The sequence below is a fragment of the Bufo bufo genome, chromosome 11 (assembly GCF_905171765.1).
Source record: "Bufo bufo chromosome 11, aBufBuf1.1, whole genome shotgun sequence".
In the NCBI taxonomy this organism is placed as follows: domain Eukaryota; kingdom Metazoa; phylum Chordata; class Amphibia; order Anura; family Bufonidae; genus Bufo; species Bufo bufo.
Genome location: NC_053399.1, coordinates 11703141 through 11725877, shown reverse-complemented (window position 1 = coordinate 11725877; position 22737 = coordinate 11703141). Strand labels below are relative to the sequence as shown.

General features: G+C 46.0%; 1 protein-coding gene across 1 annotated transcript; it reads left to right on the top strand.

Annotated features, from left to right (window-relative positions):
* The first annotated feature begins 71 nt into the window (after positions 1-71).
* CGRRF1 (cell growth regulator with ring finger domain 1) lies at positions 72-16811 on the top strand. The gene is made up of 6 exons (XM_040411938.1): positions 72-257; positions 1495-1634; positions 5530-5707; positions 10210-10351; positions 14393-14500; positions 14997-16811. The coding sequence occupies exons 1-6, from the start codon at positions 154-156 to the stop codon at positions 15291-15293; spliced, it is 969 nt and encodes a 322-aa protein (XP_040267872.1). The 5' UTR covers positions 72-153; the 3' UTR covers positions 15294-16811.
* Positions 16812-22737: the final 5926 nt, after the last annotated feature.

The window sequence follows — 22737 nt, the reverse complement described above, 5'->3', positions numbered from 1 at the left end:
CATGTGATCTATACGTCACCTACCGTTGACCAATCAGAGAGGCAGGAAGAATGACAGCTAGTGGCTACGGCGGCTCAGATAGGTAAAAACGGTCGCGAAGGCGTTTTTATCTTCTGTTATGTTGCGGATGGGGCAAGGCTGTCCGGCGCTGCGATGCCAGCGATATTCCTGGCCACGTTATACGAGTATTCCCCTCTCTTCTACATTACTGTGGTGTCTATCTGCTTTGTAGTCACTTGCGGGATAGTGCTGGGATGGTGAGTCACTAGTGAATGCTATGCTGTCTGTCTGCCATCTGTTTCCTTTATTTTCCATCGGCAGACACCCGCAGAACAGGAGATGTATAACAGCTGGCGATAGAAAAAAAAACTGTAAAAGCAGTTGTCCAATGACAGCCAATCAGATTCCAGATCTTATTTTTTTTAAGCCTTTTGGAAAATGAAAGAAGAAATGCGATTGGTTGTTTTGGGCAAAGGCTACACAGGCAGCAAGGTGATTGGTTGCTGTGGGCAACCGTTCAACAAGCAGCAATCTGGTTGGTTGCTAAGAGGTACAGCTGTATAAGCAGCAGTCCAGTTTCTATGGCAACTGCACCACTTTAATTTTGCACCAGTTTTGCTAATTTTCCTCCTTGCTTCTACGGTAAATTACAGTAATGTCATGCTCTAGTGCTGGCTGGCCTCTGGGCTTACCTTAGCCCACACGGAGTTGCCCTCCCTCAGTGTCCAGGGTAGCAGTGGAAATAGTCGCTGCCAACCATATCCTTTTCCAAGATGACGCTTAATCCCTGTTCTGTGCTGAAGGCGGTCAAGGAACTGCTAAACGTTGTGCATTTTTCGCCTTTTCAATACAGGAAAAGGATATGGACAGTGGTCACTGTTTACACGGCTACGTGTGTGATGAACGTATCAGCACCTCCACCAATCAGCTGTTGGAAGAGGCAGCGGGGCTCCGGCGGGTGCTGCGGCCTCTTCTTCGGTTGACCGGGCACAGTGCCGTACGGTGCAGACATGGCATCTCAAACCTGATGAAGGGGACCTGAGCATCCCCGAAACGCGTAGTTTTCCTGTTGATGCATTCACTTTAAATAAAGAGGATCTCAAATATTACAACAGTCCTCCTCGGTGTTCTTGCGCCCTACAGTGATCCGACCGCAAAGTACAGTTCAGACATGGCAGTGCGCAGTACAACCCGTAGTTCTGTCCCATTCGATAAGCTGCAGTACCAAGCGCAGCCTCTATAAAATGGACGGCGCTGTGTCTGACTCTCCGGCCTAAGTGCGCCGCTCCTTTTAAACAGCTGATTGGTGGAGGTGCTGGGAGTCGGACCCCCCCCCCCCCCCCCCCCCCCCCCGATACTGATGGTCTACTCTACTCTAAGGATAGGCTATACATACGGACAACCCCTGTAATTTATAAAATCTGGGCATGGATTGTGGCTTTAAGATTCTCAGAATTTTCTTGTATAAGCTTCGCACTTGGTTTCTCGTTGCAGGCGCGGCCTGGACGTCCCTGTTATACTGAGAAACTCAGCTGAGACCGCTTCCAATGCCTTCATTTGTAAGAAGCAGATGCAAGAAGTGAAGAACCCCTTTGGCCTTGAAATAGTTAATCAAGATACTGCCACATTAGCCAGTAAGTGACTCCGGCCGCTGCAGAGAGAGGTTGGTAAAGACTTCATGGAGCGGGGTCCCCCCATATGTCCATATAGTACGCTGACCATGCCAGGTGTTCCAGAGGGAGCTTCACTGTTTGTAACAATAGTGCACACGAGAAGTGCAAGCAGAGGACCCCCTTATACCTGGACATACCCTGGAAAAATTAACATGTATTTTCCCCTTTCTCTATTGAATGGAGGTGAAATCCGCTGTAAAAATCCACAGCAAATATTGACTTACTGTGGATTTTAAAATCCGCACTGCAGGTCAGTTTCTTCGTAGAAAATCTTCGCAGTGTGTGGATGAGATTTGTTAAAATCTCATTTACATGGCTGGTATTGAATTGCACTGTGGGTTTCCGTAGGAAAATCTACTCTGAAAATGCGCTGTGTGAACAGGTGGCCTAATAAGGCTTACTGACAGGGGCTTCTGAAGTAAGCAACCGCCAAACTATTATACCTGAATGAGGTTTCCATAATAATTTTCTCAGTTCCTCACCATTTTGAGATCTCCGCCTGCTGTCTTTAAAGGGGTTGTCCGCTTTTCTAATATTGATGACCTATCCTCAGGGTAGATCATGAATATCAGATCGTCGGGGGCTCAGCTGCTGCCACCCCTGACGATCAGCTGTTTGAAGAGAACACAAAACTCTTATGAGCGCCGTGTTCTCTTCTCTGTTTACCTGCTCGCCGTCAGTGGAATAGGGAGGAGCTGGCCCATTGAAGTGAATAGGGACGGCAGAGTTGTCATTACACTGCTCCCGCTTCAATTGCAACGGCAAGCAGGTATGGCTACTTTCACACTCGCATTTTAGCTTTCCGTTTGTGAGATCCGTCATGGGCTCTCACAAGCGGTCCAAAACGGATCAGTTTTGACCTAATGCATTCTGAATGGAAAAGGATCAGAATGCATCAGTTTGCCTCCGTTCAGTCTCCATTCCGCCTATGGAGGCTGCCTGCAGCGTTTTGCTATCCGCTGGACGAAATTGAGCCAAACTGATTAGTCCTGGCACACAATGTAAGTCACTGGGGATGGATCCATTTTCTCTGATACAATCTAGCACAATAGAAAACGGATCCGTCTCCCATTGACTTTCAATGGAGTTCATGACGGATCTGTCTTTGCTATGTTACAGATAATACAAACGGATCCATTCATGACGGATGCATGCGGTTGTATTATTGTAACTGATCCGTTTTTGCAGATCCATGACGGATGCGCCCAAAACGCGAGTGTAAAAGTAGCATAAACAGTGGAGAGAATGCAGCGCTCGTACGGGTGCTGTGTTAACTTCAAACAGCGGATCAGCGGGGGTGCTAGCAGTAGGACCCCTGCTGATCTGATATTGATGACCTATCCTGAGGATAGGTCATCAATATTACAACAGCGGACAACCCCTTTAATACTGATGACCTATCCTCGAGATAGGTCATAAATATCAGGTCTGATTTGTGTGGGGCCAACTCCCGGCCCACCTGAAGAGGCCTGCTCGCTGCTTTTCCTAGGCCAGTGACGTTATGTTCATCGGTCACATGGCCTAGGTGTAGCTCAGTCCTATTCAAGTGATTGGGGCTGTTCTGTGATACGAAGCACTGCCGCTGTACAATGGACGGTGCCGAGCTTGGTAAACTGCGAGGAGGCCGTGGCACTCACTGGAGTTCTGTGGCCTCATCAAACAGCTGATGGGCGATTTTTTGCAGATCAGATAAGGACTCGTTGATTTCAATGGGCCGCAAAAGATGCACAGTACCATGTGCTGTCCGCATCCGTAAGTCCGTTCCGCTGTCCCACAAAAAAGATAAAACGTGTCATATTCTTGTCTGTTTTGCAGACAAGAATAGGCATTTTTAACATACGATTGGACGGACGGATTGGGAAAATGCGGAATGCACATGGCCGGTTTTGCAGAATTGTGATTTGCGGGCCGCAGTACGGATACGGTCATGCACATGGGGCCTAACAGAACTAATACTGATGATTCCCTACTATTGCATCCTCTTTCAGATAATTCCATCAGCAGCACAATTCTCTCCTGTTTTGTTACAAAGTAGGTAAAATGTATCCGTTTTGTATTCCATGCTGTTTAGCTCACAGAGGATTGCCTAGGCAATTGTAGCAAACCCTCAGCTATGAGAAAATATTAAGGCTGTACAGATTTTCAGCCTCTTTTTGTAAACAAGAATGTTTTTATCCACTGGAAGCAAACAGCGATTTTGAAAATGCTGAGTAACTGAAAATAACATTTATTTAAGGGCTCATGCCCACAGGCGTAAGTGCTCAGTACCCGTATTGGGGATCGTAAACGGACAATTGACTTAAATGGGTCAGAATCTGTCAGATATGACCAAAAATAGGGCTTCACCTATCTTTTTGCGGTGTTCGTAAGCAGGGATCGTAAGCACTACGAAGTAGGGGTGGGCGATATGAACGATATACGATATGAACGATATAAATTCGGGCAACAATATTGATTTTGTCTATATCGCCATATCGCGATAGATGACCACGGAACAGTAGTGAATTGTAGAACCTTCTCACTTACTGCTCCGTGGCCTCCCGACTCTGCACCGCGCTGCATTGGCCAGGGCCTTGCGTGCACACATCGTCAGCGCGCTGGCTGACTCTGTGTGTGACGTCAGGTCCCTCCCAGTGCATGCTGGGAGGAAGACGCGGTCCGTCTCCTGCGGACTCCATCAGCCAGCCGCGCACCCTGAAGGAAAGGCATGTATATTAGCAGGGGCCCGAATCTACCGGGGGGTGGGGGGACGGTGGATGGCTATGGCATGGGGCTGATGGCGCTGGCTGGGGGAGATGAATGATGGCAAATGGCAATGGCAGCATGGGGCTGATGGCGATGGCTGGGGGACACTTCATCTTTACATCGTTTGGAAAAAGATCTGTTACACAATGCACATCTTGAAAATTTCTTGAACAGTTTTGTAATTTGTATACATACAGAAGAAAATAATATATTGTGATATATCGTTATATCGCACATGCTTCAAATTATATTGCAATATAGATTTTAGGCCATATCGCCCAGCCCTACTACGAAGCACTTCCTTGGGCTTCTGATCCGTGCCTCCACACCTCAAAAAGATGCCGTGTTGCGAATCACGGACCCATTCAAATCAATGCACACAGGCAGTGCCGTGCATTGCGGATCACAATTTGCGGTCCGCAGTATGGGCACTGAGCGCTTACTCTCGTTGGCAGAGCGCTAAAGAGGTTGTCCCACAGGATAGGGAATAAGTGTCTGAGGCAGGGGGTCTGAGCGCTGGGGCCCCCACTGATTACGAGAACAGATGCCTGTGCTGCCCAGTTTGAATGGAGCCGTGGACACACATGCGCATTGCTTCCTTCAGCTCTGTGGGGCCACTGAAGGTAGCTAAACGCATGTACTTGGCTCTCGTGGTCAGGGGGACCCCAGTGGTCCTGTGGGTAGGATATCCAAGGGCAACCCCTTTGAGCTGCAAATAAAGAGGTATTCTCACATGTGACATTTATGGCATGTCCACAGGATATGCCATAAATGTCTGATAGGATGGACCCGCTCCTATCTCCAGAACCGAGCTCCATCACGCCTGCCTGGGAACGCATACGGTGCGGCACATGCGCAGCTCTCTCCATTCACTTCTATAGGACGTCTGAAAATAGCTGAGCTTGTGGATATGCCATAATACGTCCCAAATGGGACAGCCCCCTTTAGCAATAGGATATTCTTTGTCATTTACATTTAGTAGAACAACTGTTGTCTATGCACAAGTGAGGATTATAGTGGCATGGATGCAGCACTTGACTGCTGATTCACTGTCATAGAGGGGAGAGGAGCGAGGGGTCCTAATCTTGGTTTCTTTGCTCTCTTCACACAGAGGGGGTTACATTGAGACCGCACTGTCTGGAGAAGTGTATTCTGTCCTGTTACTGGGGGTGCAGTGTACAGAAAGTGCAAGAGGCTTTACAGAAACATGTCTACTGCTTCCAGATACAGACCCCTGGAGTGCTGGAGGACGCCCTGTATAGTGAATACCTTCACAAGGAGCAGCATATGTATCCTTTCCAGATGCTTAGAATATAGTTGCTGGTGGAGTCACTGTGTACATACATACATACATTACATTACTTATCCTGTGCTGATCCTGAGTTACATCCTGTATTATACTCCAGAGCTGCACTCACTATTCTGCTGGTGGAGTCACTGTGTACATACATTACTTATCCTGTACTGATCCTGAGTTACATCCTGTATTATACTCCAAAGCTGCACTCACTATTCTGCTGGTGCAGTCCCTGTGTACATACATTACTTATCCTCTACTGATCCTGAGTTACATCATGTATTATACTCCAGAGCTGCACCCACTATTCTGCTGGTGGAGTCACTGTGTACATATATTACTTATCCTGCACTGATCCTGAGTTACATCCTGTATTATACTCCAGAGCTGCACCCACTATTCTGCTGGTGCAGTCACTGTGTACATATATTACTTATCCTGTACTGATCCTGAGTTACATCATGTATTATACTCCAAAGCTGCACTCACTATTCTGCTGGTGGAGTCACTGTGTACATATATTACTTATCCTGTACTGATCCTGAGTTACATCATGTATTATACTCCAAAGCTGCACTCACTATTCTGCTGGTGGAGTCACTGTGTACATACAGTCATGTGAAAAAATTAGGACACCCTTTGAAAGCATGTGGTTTTTTGTAACATTTTTAATAAATGGTTATTTCATCTCCGTTTCAACAATACAGAGAGATTAAAGTAATCCGACTAAACAAAGAAAACTGAAGAAAAGTCTTTTCAAGATCTTCTGTAAATGTCATTCTACAAAAATGCCTATTCTAACTGAGGAAAAAGATAGGACACCCTTGCCCCTAATAGCGAGTGTTACCTCCTTTGGCTGAAATAACTGCAGTGAGACGGTTCTTGTAGCCATCTACCAGTCTTCGACATCGGTCTGAGGAAATTTTACCCCACTCCTCAATGCAGAACTTTTTCAGCTGTGAGATGTTTGAGGGGTTTCTTGCACGTACAGCCCTTTTCAAGTCACCCCACAGCATCTCAATGGGATTCAAATCTGGACTTTGACTTGGCCATTCCAGGACTCTCCATTTCTTCTTTTTCAGCCAATCTTTGGTTGATTTACTAGTATGTTTTGGGTCATTGTCATGTTGCATGGTCCAGTTCCGCTTCAGCTTTAATTTTCTAACTGATGGTCTCACATGTTCTTCAAGCACCTTCTGATACACAGTAGAATTCATCGTGGATTCTATGATGGTGAGCTGACCAGGTCCTGCTGCAGCAAAGCAGCCCCAAACCATGACACTTCCACCTCCATGCTTCACAGTTGGTATGAGGTTCTTTTCTTGGAATGCTGTGTTTGGTTTACGCCAAACATGTCCTCTGCTGTTGTGTCCAAATAATTCAATTTTGGACTCATCTGTCCAAAGAACATTATTCCAGAAGTCCTGGTCTTTGTCAACTTTATCGCTGGCAAATGTCAGTCTGGCCTCGATGTTTCTCTTGGAAAGCAAAGGTTTCCTCCTTGCACACCTCCCATGCAAGTTAAACTTGTACAGTCTCTTTCTGATTGTAGAGGCATGTACTTCTACATCAACAGTAGCCAGAGCCTGCTGTAGTTCTCGAGATGACACTTTAGGGTTTTTGGATACCTCTTTTAGCATCTTGCGGTCTGCTCTCGGGGTGAACTTGCTGGGGCGACCAGTCCTGGGCATGTTGGCAGTTGTTTTGAAAGCCCTCCACTTGTAGACTATCTTCCGGACAGTGGAATGGCTGATTTCAAAATCTTTTGAGATCTTTTTAAATCCCTTCCCAGACTCATAGGCTGCTACAATCTTTTTTCTGAAGTCCTCTGACAGCTCTTTTGCTCTCACCATGGTGCTCACTCTCACTTCAACAGTCAGGAGCACACCAAACTAAATGTCTGAGGTTTAAATAGGGCAAGCCTCATTCAACATGCAGAGTAACGATCTACTAATTATGTGCACCTGGTGTGATATACCTGTGTGAGATCTGAGCCAATTTAAGAGGGAATACATGTGAGGGTGTCCTATCTTTTTCCTCAGTTAGAATAGGCATTTTTGTAGAATGACATTTACAGAAGATCTTGAAAAGACTTTTCTTCAGTTTTCTTTGTTTAGTTGGATTACTTTAATCTCTCTGTATTGTTGAAATGGAGATGAAATAACCATTTATTAAAAATGTTACAAAAAACCACATGCTTTCAAAGGGTGTCCTAATTTTTTCACATGACTGTACATTACTTATCCTGTACTGATCCTGAGTTACATCCTGTATTATACTCCAGAGCTGCACTCACTATTCTGCTGGTGGAGTCACTGTGTACATATATTACTTATTCTGTACTGATCCTGAGTTACATCCTGTATTATACTCCAGAGCTGCACTCACTATTCTGCTGGTGCAGTCCCTGTGTACATACATTACTTATCCTCTACTGATCCTGAGTTACATCATGTATTATACTCCAGAGCTGCACCCACTATTCTGCTGGTGGAGTCACTGTGTACATATATTACTTATCCTGTACTGATCCTGAGTTACATCATGTATTATACTCCAAAGCTGCACTCACTATTCTGCTGGTGCAGTCACTGTGTACATACATTACATTACTTATCCTGTACTGATCCTGAGTTACATCCTGTATTATACTCTAGAGCTGCACCCACTATTCTGCTGGTGGAGTCACTGTGTACATACATATATTACTTATTCTGTACTGATCCTGAGTTACATCCTGTATTATACTCCAGAGCTGCACTCACTATTCTGCTGGTGGAGTCACTGTGCACATACATTACTTATCCTGTACTGATCCTGAGTTACATCCTGTATTATACTCCAGAGCTGCACTCACTATTCTGCTGGTGCAGTCACTGTGTACATACATTACTTATCCTGTACTGATCCTGAGTTACATCATGTATTATACTCCAGAGCTGCACTCACTATTCTGCTGGTGCAGTCACTGTGTACATACATTACTTATCCGGTACTGATCCTGAGTTACATCCTGTATTATACTCCAGAGCTGCACTCACTATTCTGCTGGTGCAGTCACTGTGTACATACATTACTTATCCTGTACTGATCCTGAGTTACATCCTGTATTATACTCCAGAGCTGCACTCACTATTCTGCTGGTGGAGTCACTGTGCACATACATTACTTATCCTGTACTGATCCTGAGTTACATCCTGTATTATACTCCAGAGCTGCACTCACTATTCTGCTGGTGGAGTCACTGTGTACATACATTACTTATCCTGTACTGATCCTGAGTTACATCCTGTATTATACTTCAAAGCTGAATAGTGAGTGCAGCTCTGGCCAACCAGTTTAGTTATGTTGCTAGTAGGATCATTCATATGTACAATTCAGTGGGTAATTGACCTGCTGCAATTTGGCCAATTAAATTCAGAGATATATGGGTAAATTTCTCCCTGCTGCTTCTCCTCTCCTCTACTCTCATTTCTTTTTTAAACTAGTTCTGGCTGTTCTTAGAAACCAAGGAACTCAGGGGAGTATAGCATTAGCAAAAATTGTGATACTAGCAAAAATTAACCGTATGCTAATATATCCTAAAGGCATTAATGATTGCAATATTTATTTTTTTAGTCTGTGCTGACAGAGCACAAATATTATAGTCCTATTACTTACATGATTTCTGCTATGTACAGTTTGGCCACTAGGTGGCGCTGTTAGGAAGCTTACTGAGTATATACATGCAGATGTGTCCAGGAGAGAGATGTCTGTAGATTGACCCCTATGTGTAAATGCATCTCAGAGGGGATTATCTTTAGTGGATAAAACTGTACCAGACTGCAGCTGAAAGTGATTACGTATAGGAGGAAATAGTTACATCCAGGGCCTGGAACCATACAGATCTCATATAACAGTTTAAAGGGAGTCTGTCACCAGCATTTCACTTTTTTAACCCTTCCCACAGCTCCCTAGCATGCTTACAGTTAATAAAAACGTTACCTCTGGCATCAATCCTGGACTTATAGAACCCTCAAAAACGATCTTTATAAGATATGCAAATGAGGTCTCGCAAGTGCTCAGGGCGGCGTTACTCTCTTAGGTGCCCTGCTTGCTCAGCCTTCTCATTGCGTCCCCCAGCACCTTCCTACCCTCCGCCCGCCCATCCTTTCCCTCTGACCTCCTTTGTACTAACTTGTTATGCTGCCAATATCCCGCGCCGGCGCACTCATTCCTTTGGCCAGCGCATGCACACTGCGATGCCCATTTTTTGTACGGCATCACAGTAACTATTGCACATGCGCCGGCTAAAGACGCGAAAATCGGCGCCACACTAGAAAAAAAACAATTTGGGTGCACCCTAGGTCACCAGGAATGAGTGAAAGACATGAGTCACTCAGCATTGCAACACAGTAACCACTGATTCATTGTATCAGCAGTGAATAAGAGCCCCCCGTTAATCACTCTGCCCCTTATATCGCGGGTGCAGCATTTTCCTGAACACTCACTCAGCGTGCCGAAACAAAGCAAGGAAGAAATATTAATTCAGCTGCCAGAGGACAACAAGATAGAAGATTTTGGCCCGGTGCCCCGGACTCGTTATCCTCTCGTAGCCCTGCTGACAATGTCTGATGTGGATGACCGGGAGTTCATAGTAAGTCTGCACTAATGCATGAATAGCTGTTTACCCCGCGCACATGATGGATGATTAAGTATGTGCACCCCCTGCTCTGAATCCGATTTTGTCCTTGTTTTTACTGGATGAAGATCAGGGCCTTGTGGTTTGTTGCTTTCAGATCACATTTCAGCATGGTGGTATAAAGGGAAGCCCCGGCCTCCGATCTAATTATTTGCATATTTCCAAGCCCGATGATAGAAAGTCCCTGTCTTTCCTAGTCTTACGGACTGACTTGTGTTGATGCCGCACCTGTTGTCGGACACAAAAGGTTGTTTAAGAAGTTGAAAAATATGTACCAACCTAATACTTCTCACAGCTGAAGGTTTGCTACAACTGTATCCAGTCTAGGCAGTCCTCCGAGAGCTCATGGGCCTGCACTGATACACTGTAGCAGAGATTTGTGCTGCTGATGTGTCGGATACGGTTGTTGCAACACCTCAGCTGTGAGAAGTATTAGGACATGTTGGATTTTGGCAGGTATTCCGTGCTGAAATCCGCGGGAAATCCACATGTATCCCACAGTCCTGTTGTTTCTGAAAACACGGATTTGAAATCCGCATCATGGAAAAAAAATGCCCAATCCCGGTCATGGTTTCCACGCGGAAACCACAGCGGATGGCTACACCTACGTTAAAAGGGGTTCTCCAGGAATTAAAAAAAATGAAAATACTTAAATATTATTTTATAATAAATATATTCACAAATACCTTTCATTACTTAGAATGGCTCAGTTTGTCTAGGGAGCAATCATTAGGAGAAATAAAATGGCCGCCGTCCTATCAGTACACACAAAACCTGTCCTAATCACACAGCAGAACAAGTTACTTCACCACAATGAGCCATAGGGCTGCCTCATCCTCCTCTCTGCTCTGCTGGTCAGGGGTTATGATCCTGAATACAGGTGAATCTCTGTGGGAATGGAGAAGATGAGGAGACATGAGCGGAGGGTAATGAGCAGCAGCACTTGTTTACAGTCTCCATTACCACAGTCTGTCCTGTCCGTCCTTCTCTGTACTTCATGTCTCCTCATGAACTAAATTCCCCAGAGATTGAGCTAAAGTTCTTATCATCTGTATTCAGGATCATAAACCCCGGACAAGCAGAGCAGCGAGGAGGATGAGGCAGCACTTTACCTCAGTGTCGTAAAGTAACTTGTCCTCCTGTGTGATCAGGGCAGGTTTTGTGTGAACTGATGGGACAGCGGCCATTTTGTTTCCCCTGATGATTGGTCCCCAGACAAAACGAGCCATTATAAATAATGAAAGGTATTTGGGAATACATTTATAATAATATAATATTTAAGTATTTTCATTTTCTTAATTCCCAGAGAACCCCTTTAAAGGGGTTATCCAAAGTCTAAAACATGCCCCCCAATGCCCGGGCCCCTCATATAGGTTATACTTACCCCGCTCCCCGGCACCAGTGTCGTTCCTGATCCCCGCACGGCCGCCACTGCATCTCCCGGGAGACGCGGGTGCCGGGGAACGGGGTAAGTATAATCTATATGAGGGACCCGGTCATTGGGGGGCATGTTTTAGACTTTGGATAACCCTTTTAACAACGTGGATGGGGATTTACCAGTTTCCTATACTGTTGACCTATCCTAAGAATAGGTCCTCAATACAGGAAACTGGTCAACCCCTTTAATCCACATGTGGACCGGATAGAACTGTAAATCGCTGGCAGAAATCCAGCTTTCCCCCTCTCACATTTAATCCAAATGTTTCCATTCAATGACCGGAAGCAGAGATCTTACAAATGTTGAGGAATTGAAACCCAAAAAAATATATGAGAAAGTTGCTGCAGTACTCGTCATTATACAAGGAAAGGTTCATTGATGTATATGGGAAAGCAGAATTCATTTTCAAGGGGGGTTCTAATGAAACACCATTGAAAATGGAAGGCGGTCGATAGTCCCTGTCCCCGCTGTGCAGCCTCCTAGGCCTTCAGGGCATAATATGTAAAGATGGTGATATGGGGGGCATTATATGTAGAGATGGCACTATGGGTGGGGCATTATATGTACAGATGGCACTACAGGAATGCCCCCAATCAGGAGGAGACATCACCTATAAGTCACTGAGTGGGGACCTAAACAGAATTATTAATGACAGGGTCCGAAATGGCTATGGTCATGGTGGAGCGGTATTATTTGGCCCTTATATAGTGTTATTATTGGTTATGTTGGTCTTGGTACACTGTGGGCATGCTTCAATAAATAGGGCATGCCCATAGGTTAGGGGGCACAACACTTGGCTTGCCCCAGGTGCTGGTAACCCACGCTCCTCCACTCCTTCCCATGTACCATTGCCTATAAGACTCTACACATTAAATAAATCTCTGTAAGTAGGGAAAGTACCCCCTGAGAATCACGTAATAATGTCACATACCCGCCAACTGTCCCGGATACAGCGGGACAATCCCAGATTTCGCCAGCTGTCCTATGGTCCTGGGATGGGTGAAGTATGTCCTGTGGATGCCGATAGAGTTGAATGCAATGGTGAAGCAGGGAGCCGGACACTCCCTGCTTCACCATTCACCGGCTTGTGCTCTCCCTAGCAGCAGTCGCCATGCAGTGATGTCATCGCACCTGCAGTGCTGAGCTGGAGGGCGCACAGGCCAAAGGTCATTCTCTAGCCGGGGAATCGGTCTGTGTGCTCTCCTGCCCAGCTCATTGCTCCTGATGCTGGGAAGAGCATGCTGTGCTCCATTCATCGGGGGAACAGGGCCAGGTGAGTATTACTATTTTGTTGTATTAACACTAAGGGGCCTCACAACTGTAAGAGGGGCACTAGGTGGCAGTACTACTGTGTGGAAGCACTATGGGGGCATAATTACCGTGTGAGGGTAGTAAGAGGGCATTTTGTTGTGAAATAGGCATTAATGGGGCATAACTGTAGGAGCAGTTACCAGGCATTCTCTCAGGGGGCCACCAAGGGGACATTTTACTTTGTGGGGGCACAAAGGTGGCATAACTACTGTGTGGGGGCAGCAAGGGGACTGGGCGTGTGTAGATAGACACTGGGCGCGGCTTCCAGTATGCAGTGACCATGGTTCTTCCTGAGCTGGGGGTAAGATTGTGAAACGTTGCGGCACACTGCGTCGCCGTCAGTCACGTGACCCTCAGCTGAGTATGAGCGACCCATCTCACCTCTCGGTTATTGAACTCGTGCTCCTTAAATCTGAGCTGCAGGAGACAAGCGTGGAATTTGGCATTGTGCTGACACGGACGCTTCACCCGTCAGCAGCGGGGGCTCAGGTAGAGCCGCCGTCTGCTACTCGCCACGGGGAGGTGATTTCCAGCTTCCCCTGTTTTGCTGACTGTTATATTCCAGTAAATGGAGGATTTCGGCCTAAACCCGCCCTGCCGATAATCACGTCGGACGTTGATACGGTAGATGCTGTGGCCCTCGCGCAGGGGCCACACAATGTTCCTGTTCTACAACATTTTCATGAAGCTGAATCGTAGAACGAAGAGTTTCTGCAGCATATGCTTTGTGTTTCAGTTTCTCGCTGTTCTCAAGATCTCTGCTTGCCGCCTGTGAATGGAAACAGTTTTCATTACATTCATAGGCTGAAAACTGTCCCGGCCTAGTCCTGCTAAGGCTCTGCGCACACCATGGTTGTGACGCCAACAGGTACCATACAGTAGCATCCGTCCAATGGAATTGTGCAGTCTACTGCGGTATTGTATCCGGTATGACGACCAGGGGCGCACCACCAATGAGGCCAGGTAAGGGCAAGAGGGCAGCAGCGGAAGGGCCATGGGCAATGAGCGCTTTCATTGTGGCAAAGGGGTTAGGTTAAGAAATTAGCATTGTGGGGGGAGGGGGGGGCACCATTTCAGTTTTCGCCTCAGGCAGCAGAAAGGCTAGGTGCACCCCTGATGACGAAATGTGGCGGACTGACGGAGGCAAAAAGAACACTTTGATGTAACCCTATGGTCACGTTTAGAGTGCACGTCATACGTTTTCCCAGCATGTACGCTAAACGTACTCTGACGTCTTCTCCTTACAGGTGTCCATGCTGACTGTCATTCACATTCCAGACAGAAGTTACCGGCTGCCCTGTAGGATAATGTACCAGTATCTGCTCACTGCACAAGGACAATTCTATGACCTTAAGGTAAAAAAAACTTTTGTGTCCTCAGCATGTGACCTGAGCTGCAGTACCAGACACAACCTGGTGGACAGGGGTGGCGCTCTTTCTCCGAAAAAAAAAAAAGAATAGATCCTTTTTAAGGATCTTGCACATTTCCTTCAAAAAAAGGAACCGTCTGTTCTCCAGAAGTGTCAGTAAATGTTTGCATCCTCCTCCCCCATGAAATAATTCTTGAGCATCGTTTCTCCTCTGTTATTCCTCCTGGAAACTAGGCATTACCATTCCCCATGTCAAGAGGATGTGTCCCTTCGCAGTCTTTCAGCACAGATTAGATTGCGTAAGGACGCCCGCAACTGACCTAGTCACATTTCCAGTAGGAATAACAGGGGAACAGCTCAATGTAAAGTTCTAAGAAAAGTTGCTCCAGAATATTACGGGGAATACAAGCATTTACGTGTCCGGCGTCTAGTTGGTAGTCACACGTTATGACCGTCATTCATCATGTATGTTTCTTTCCTAGCAACTTTACATGTCTGTGAGCGATAACCCATCGGAGTCAGCGGAGGCCGTGGAGGACGATGTCTCCAGGGATAAAGAACTGCTGGAGAAGTTGGGAATATCAGAGGAAGAGATAGAAGAGAGCAGCGTCAAAGACTGTGTGGTGTGTCAGAATGACTCGGTGAATTGGGTGCTGTTACCGTGTCGGCACGTGTGCCTGTGTGACGGCTGCCTGATGCGCTTCCAGCATTGCCCAATATGCCGCCATTTTGTTCAGGAAACCTTCCCTTTACGTAGCAGGACACCACTGACGGAGTAATGGACTGCAGCTAGAATACTACTGCCACAAGCCGGCATGCACTGCTTCCATCAGCACGTAGGGGCCCCCGATTGGTGATTTAGAGGGTACCTTGATAGATATCCTTATGGAAAGGGGTTGTCCAGGCATGCTCTCGCCACTGCATCCTGGGCAAGACTGCTACCAAGGCAACCATCCAGTGCCCGCGAGCATCCTGCAAGGGTCTAATTGTAAATAATTTATGTTCAGTACTCGCTGGGTATCTTTTTGTTTTTTATTTTTTGTGTATTTTCTTATTTAAATAGCGCCAAAGTTTCGTGGACATATCTGTTTAGTGGATGATGGTCCATTTTATTAGATACAGAGCTCCAAATCCTCTTTATGGTCCTATAGTTAAATGCTATGTGCAGCCACCACTAGGGGGAGCTCAGGCTCTTCCTGCATACAGCTCATACATTGAACTCCATAATAATGCAGTAAGCTCTTCAGCTCCTCCTAGGGGTGGCTGCAGAAAGCAAGAATGTTATCATTGAAAGGGGCTGGCCCACAGACAACATTTATCACCTCTCCATGTCTGATCGCTGGCGGGTCTGACTAATGAGAGCCTCACCGAACTTGAGAATGGAGGAACCCCGAGTCCTCTGTGTGAATGACCACCGCTCCCTTCACTGTCTATGGGACTGCCTTGGCTATCTCCGGTGGTCCCAAAGAAGTGAATGGAGCGACGGTCACCCATGTGCTTTACTGCTGCATTCACACTGGGGACATTTGGACTCTCGAGGGTCCCAGCAGTCAGACCCCCAGCGGTCATACATTTATCACCTATCCTGTGGATAAGCGATGTTCATGGACCAACCCCTTTAAGTCTGTATTTATGCTGCTGGGGATTTGGAGCTCTGTATTAGAACAGTGGAGCTCCGACTCCTATAAAGATATGACCGAATGAATTACTGGACGAGGACGACTCCAGGACTGGCGGGGACTTACAAGATTAACCCTTATATGAGGGATCTCCAATTAGAATGGACGATGTATGCAGTAGCCTCGGACGAGTCGCCCTTTTTTCGGCTTTTATTCCATATTATACTTACCATGTTCTAGCCAAGTTTTTATTGTCTCCTGATTTACTGTAGCTTTCATAGTTTTCTCTGCAGAGGTGGTCTCAGAACCACAGCTCACAGCATGCTGGGGATGCTGTGAGTTGTAGTACAACCGATGAAAACCCACAGGTTGAAGAAAGCTGCTCTGCAGCGTACATTAAGACGATTCTGTATGTTAGATTGTAAACTCTTGTATGTACGGACAGATACAGTGATACATCCCCCAGGGCTTCAGACCATGATGCCATATTATAGATAATATTGAAGGCCGGCCATACACTTAAAGGGAGTGTCACCAGGAAATTCACTGCGCCTTCTAGGACTACCTCAGCTGAATGTGATGACAGCTTTCACTTAGCTTCATTCTGGAGAAAAAAGTACTTTTAATCCATATGCAAATGAGCAGTTAAAGGGGTCGTCTCTCACTTCAGCAAATAGCATTTATCATGTAGAGAAAGTTAATACAAGCCACTTACTAATGTATTGTGATTGTCCATATTGCTTCCTTTGCTGGCTGGATACATTTTTCCATTACACGTCTAGTTTCCATGGTTACGACCACCCTGCAGTCCTTCAGCGGTGTAGGTTAAATATCCACGGCATTCCAAAAAGTTTTTGCAAGAATAATTTCATTTAATTCTTAATAAACAGAATGCTGTTAATATACATCCAGTGCAAGTTCATTTACATATAGTAAGTATTTTATGCCATATCAGATAGAAAAATCCCGAACGTTTCGGTCTGTACGACCTTCTTCAGCGGGGTCTGAAGGCAGAGAGAATAGGCATGCGCTGTCCTCCAGCGCATGCCTATTCTCTCTGCCTTCAGACCCCGCTGAAGAAGGTCGTACAGACCGAAACGTTCGGGATTTTTCTATCTGATATGGCATAAAATACTTACTATATGTAAATGAACTTGCACTGGATGTATATTAACAGCATTCTGTTTATTAAGAATTAAATGAAATTATTCTTGCAAAAACTTTTTGGAGTGCCGTGGATATTTAACCTATATTGTCTAAACCACTCTCACAGGCACCCACACTGGACCCAAGGTGTGCAGAGTACATAATCATTCAATAGTCCTTCAGCGGTGGACGTGCTTGCACACTACAGGAAAAAAGCACCAGCCTATGCGCCACTCCTATGGGTCCTGCCCGCCAGAGAGGCCAGCTCTTTTTCCTACAGTGGGCAAGCACGTCCACTGCTGATGGATCGCAGGATGGTCGTAACCATGGAGATGAGCACTATAGGATGTGATGGAAAAAAAAGTATATAAAGTGTGCAGAACTGTGCACCTTATAGAACCCCCCCCCAAACTCTTCAGTGGTCCCTCTATGGAGCGCCACCTAGTGGTAAAATGATGTTCTGATTGGCAGAAGCAGCATTGAATAGACGCTACCTCTTGATGGTTCTGGGTCACTGTAGATAATGGCTCCTGTGTGCACATAGCTCATCTCTGCGGTCTAAGCCCTGCCGAGGCCTTGATGTTTCGGATGGTTGACCGTAACTTATTGAGGGTAATTAAATGTACTTTTCAGCAGAGGATCGAACAGCAATCTTTGTTTCAGCCAACTGGGATTTTCCACTCAGCTGTCTACGGAGATATTGAGTTGCTTGATGTGATCAGCGAAACTATTTAAAACTGAAATTACCGTCAATTAATCTAGATACGTGGTTTTCTCTCAGGACACAGCATAGCATTGTGCTCTGTCCTGTTCGTCATCGGGGTAAGGGGCATTTTGTGGGCACAAGGGTCACTCAGCCCCGATTTTACATCTAGAGAAACCTAGAAGCTGACTCCATGTTGCTTCTGTATACTCTGAGATGGACTACTATCCTCATCGTCTGCTGAATTTTTTCCGATCGTGCAGGAGTAGCTTTGGGCTTTGGCTTTTAAGGATATGGCCGCATGGAGCATATTTTCTGCAGCAAAATTTCCACTGCAGATTTTGCTGTGGGTTTCATCCGTAAAAGGGTTAAGTCCGCAGTGGAAATCCACAGCATGAATTGACGTGCTGAGGATTTAAAGGGGGTTCTCCAGGAAAAGAAGACGGCGCCTGCTTTCTTCTAAAAACAAGGTGACTCCTGTCCATGGGTTGTGTCTGGCATTGCTGCTCAGCTACATTCAAGTCCAGGGGCTGAGCTGCAATACCATATATAACCTGCAGACAAGTGTGGCGCCCTTTCTGGAAACTAGCAGCCATCTTTTTGTAATCCTGGAGAACCCCTTTAAAATCTGCACCACAGGTCAGTTTCTTAGGCATAGTGTGGATGAGATTTAAGGCTACATGCACACGAACATTGTTTGTTTCCGTGTCCGTTCCGTTTTTTTGTGGATAGGATGCGGACCCATTCATTTCAATGGGTCCGCAAAAAATGCAGACAGCACACCGTGTGCTGTCCGCATCAGTATGTCCGTTCCGTAGCCCCGCAAAAAAAATAGAACATGTCCTATTCTTGTCCATTTTAGGCATTGTTACAATGGATCCTCAAAGAAAAAAAAACGGATGGCATACGGATACCGCAAAACACATACGGTCTTGTGCATGTAGCCTAAATCAGTAGCTGATCGGCGGGATCTGGCACCCCGCACACTGTTTCGTGTATCTCCGTCAGCATGGTAGCGGAAAGCGATGCCCCCAATGAAGTTCCCATTATCCACTACAATGTTGACGATGCAGTGTAGTTCCAGCAATGACTTCTGGAGACGGAGCTACACGGAAAATCCGGTCGGTGTGGGTGCAGGGTGTTGGACCCTTGTCGATCAGCTAGTAATGGCCTATCCTGATAGGCCACTGCTTAAAAAAGACTGGACAACCCCTTTAAGATTGGGCAGTCTAAGGGTCCATTCACACGTCCGTAATTTGGGTCCGCATTCGTTCCGCAATTTGCGGACCATTCACTTTCAATGGGGCTAGAACGGATGCAAATCCACATTTCCTGGATCCGCATCCATTTTTTCGGGATCCGTTTTTTCGGGATCCGCAATTTCGTTCCTGGAAAAAATAGAACATGTCCTATTCTTGTCCGCAATTGCGGACCAGAAAAGGCATTTTCTATTATAGTGTCTGTGATGTGCGGATCCGCAAATTGCAGATCGCACATTGCAGGTGTCCGTGTTTTGCGGATCCGCAAAACACTTACGGACGTGTGAATGGACCCTAAAAGATAAGCTCATAGGAGTGAACTATAGCACAGTTTTTGAATTTATTTTCTTCCTTTTGCACCACTGACAACATTTTAGAGTCCGATTAGTGCAGTAAAGCGGTTGATAAGTTGCCCCCAAGTATAAGAAAGCGTGCAGAACGTTACATTTTTTGGATTGGGCAGCGGATGCAGAAAATGCGTCGGTTGTCCCGTTGGTTCTGCCGGTGTGTGACCTCAGCCCGGCGGTATTAAGCTCCGCTCGCGGTAACTGTATGTATTGCGGTATATTAGGATAAAATATTAGCTGACACGAGTTACTGCTGGATATGACCTGACTTCCTAATGCCTTTGTGAACCGCAGTGATGAATAGGGGTCTTTATTCTGCAGTGGGCTCCATACCATGTCAGCATTTGGTTCACACTTGTGCCAGCTCCAGAGAGGAGAAATTAAACAGCTGCGCATTCGCAGTCCGGCTCCATGCAGACGAGGTCTACTTTCCAGTGTCCACGGCAGATAATCTAGTTCCGTCTTTGATATATATATATTATTTTATATACTTCTACCTTGGTGCATTTCACATTATTATGTAGCTTCAGTAAAAAAAAAAAAAAAAAACATATTAAGGAAGTACTTAAAGGGATTATTCAAAGTGTAAAATACCCCCCCCCCCCTAATGCCCAGGCCTCTCGTATACATTATACCTGCTCCCGGATCCCTGTACGGCCGCCGGAGGCTCGTCCCCGTCGCGGCCTGCTATTAGTTGCCCGCTACGGGATCACACTTATTTGCGCGCGACACGCTTACAGCTCAAGTATAGGGCCCTGCACATACATGGCCATCCTCCATTCGCCTCTATGGGACTTCCGAAAAGTCCAAGAGGATACTGTGCATGTGCGGCTTGCTCTAAATTCACAGCAGGCGTGGGCGGACTGGGAACTTAATGTGGCCCTGGGAAAAAACTTTAAAAAAAACTAAAAGTGGTCCCACATTGGAGTTGGGTCCAAATTGACAGAGGTCAGGGGCAACACAAGTAGGCAGGGCCTGCAATACTGTAGTGCAGCACAAAATCCCGCCATAGCACCATGCAGCGCAAAATACTGTCGCCTTCACCTCAGTCCTGAGGACGATAATACGGTGGAGTTCAGGGGGGTTCCTTTGGGCAGGACTCCAGTTGCAGAAGTACCTGATGAGCCTGGCATTAATTAATGCTTAGCATCAAATCAAATTATGGACCCAGTTGATGGCCACAAGGTGGGTTCGGGCAGCCCCCTGGGCATCGGCCCACCAGAAAATGTTCCTGTAGGGTCTATGGCCAGTCCATGCCTGACAACAGGGACCCACACCAATCGGACACTTAGGACATATCCTATCAATATGTCATAAATGTCCCAGAATAGCCCTTTAAATGGGAATTCCACCTTAAAGGGGCTGTCCATGAGCAGAAAAAAAAAAAGATCTGTTCCATTTCTGGACATGGGCTTTGTAAGATATTGCTGTTCAGCCTCCCTGCAGCTCCGCTCATTCTCCGCCTCACGTCAAGGGGGTTGGGTGGCCCTTGTTCTGGAGAAAGGTGCCATAAATGTCGAAAATGGGAGTATCTTTTTAACAACCTGTATGTTAATTTATGCGGCCAATCAGATAGCTTTTTTTATTTTACAAAAAATTCAAAAATATGTAAGCTGGCATCTAATTGGTTAAAGTGATCCCCTGCCTTGCACTATTTCCCCCACCCCATTGATAGATTTATCATTTTAGGACACGGCCCCCACCCTGTAATATGGTTACAAAGACTGAGCATAGGGTTTTACTGATACTGCCCCTAGTGGTCGTATTGTGGATTCTAGCAGATTAGATATTGGGTAATTATACCTTCCACAATTACATTTCTCTCCAGCTGCTGTGAAACTACAACTCCCAGCATGCCCTGCCAGCCACAGGCCTTAAAGGGGTTGGCATATTGCTAAGATGTGCCATTAGTATCAGATGGATGCAGGTCCCAGGCGTATTTCCAGAATGGGACTCCGAAGTGAACGCGCACGGCCACCGCTATAGGAATTCCGAATATAACCAAAGCGTGTGAATGGGGAGGTAGCCATACTTGCCCAGTGCGCTGTCCATTCACCACTATGGGACTTCCACTCGCTCGGCTATTTTCGCAACTGCACATTGGTGACTCATTGTGTAGATAGGAGTGGGTCCCGCAGTTGGGATCCGCGCCTATCTGAAATTGATAGACATATCCTAGTAACAGGCCAGCAATGTCCCAGGTGGGCCAACACCTTTAAAGACATTATCTCTTCACAGACAACCCCTTTAAAGGCGACATACACCCTTGCAGCCATTTTTTTGTATTACTATCGTACATGCATTTGGGAGAAAAGGCTACCAACGAACGAGCCAGTTTGAAGGATTTATCACAGAACAGCTTTCTGCAGCTGCTACACAGTGTGAAATATAGGGGCTGTATGGCAGGACAGACGTTGCATATGCCACCATAAGGGGTTCCTGTGACGGACCTTGTTCTCTCCTATGGGACTATAGGACGGACTGTTGTATTATATATTGTGATTAGATTGTAAGCTTGACTGGTGGACAGCGCTGCAGTTCTCTAATTCGCCACTAGAGGGAGTGTGAGGAATGCACTTGAACTACACAGCACATTCAGCATCATCCAGAGACATCTCAGCAGCAATCAATGTATTCATTCATTACTATGCAGATTAGGAGAGTAAGACCATTGCAAAGTAATGTGTAACTGTCACCTCTACCCCTGCCAGTGGCATCACAACAAAGGCTGTTTTTCTAATATGCAAGGGCAGAATCTGGAATATTAACATAGGATTCTTATATGGCCAGGCCCGCGGATAGTACTCCTCTGCTACAGAGAAACCGCTCCTCCGGGAGGGATAGGGGTAGACTTTGTTTGTAGATTACGTGTATATTTTATGAATTTGTTTACTCATACACGGTAAAGAACCACAGCAGCTGAAAACCACCGTCTCAGGCGTGGGGTATTTGGTAATGGAGTAGCATTTTCCATTATTTTTTTTTTCACTTTTCTACAGGATTTAACATCTAAAATCTCAATAAAGTAGATCTGTAAATCCTTTCATTAATTTACACCGATTACAAGCTCTACATAGTTTTCTCCTCCAATCACACCCAAAGTAAAGGCCCTATTAGGCCTAGTTCACACAAAGTTTTTTTTGTGAGTG

Excerpts from the sequence above, each read along its gene's own strand:
- CGRRF1 (XM_040411938.1), top strand. The coding sequence starts at position 154 with ATGCCAGCGATATTCCTGGCCACGTTATACGAGTATTCCCCTCTCTTC. Across the intron at positions 1,635-5,529 it reads AGATACTGCCACATTAGCCA|AGGGGGTTACATTGAGACCG; the intron begins GTAAGTGACTCC and ends CTCTTCACACAG. Across the intron at positions 5,708-10,209 it reads CTTCACAAGGAGCAGCATAT|CGTGCCGAAACAAAGCAAGG; the intron begins GTATCCTTTCCA and ends ACACTCACTCAG.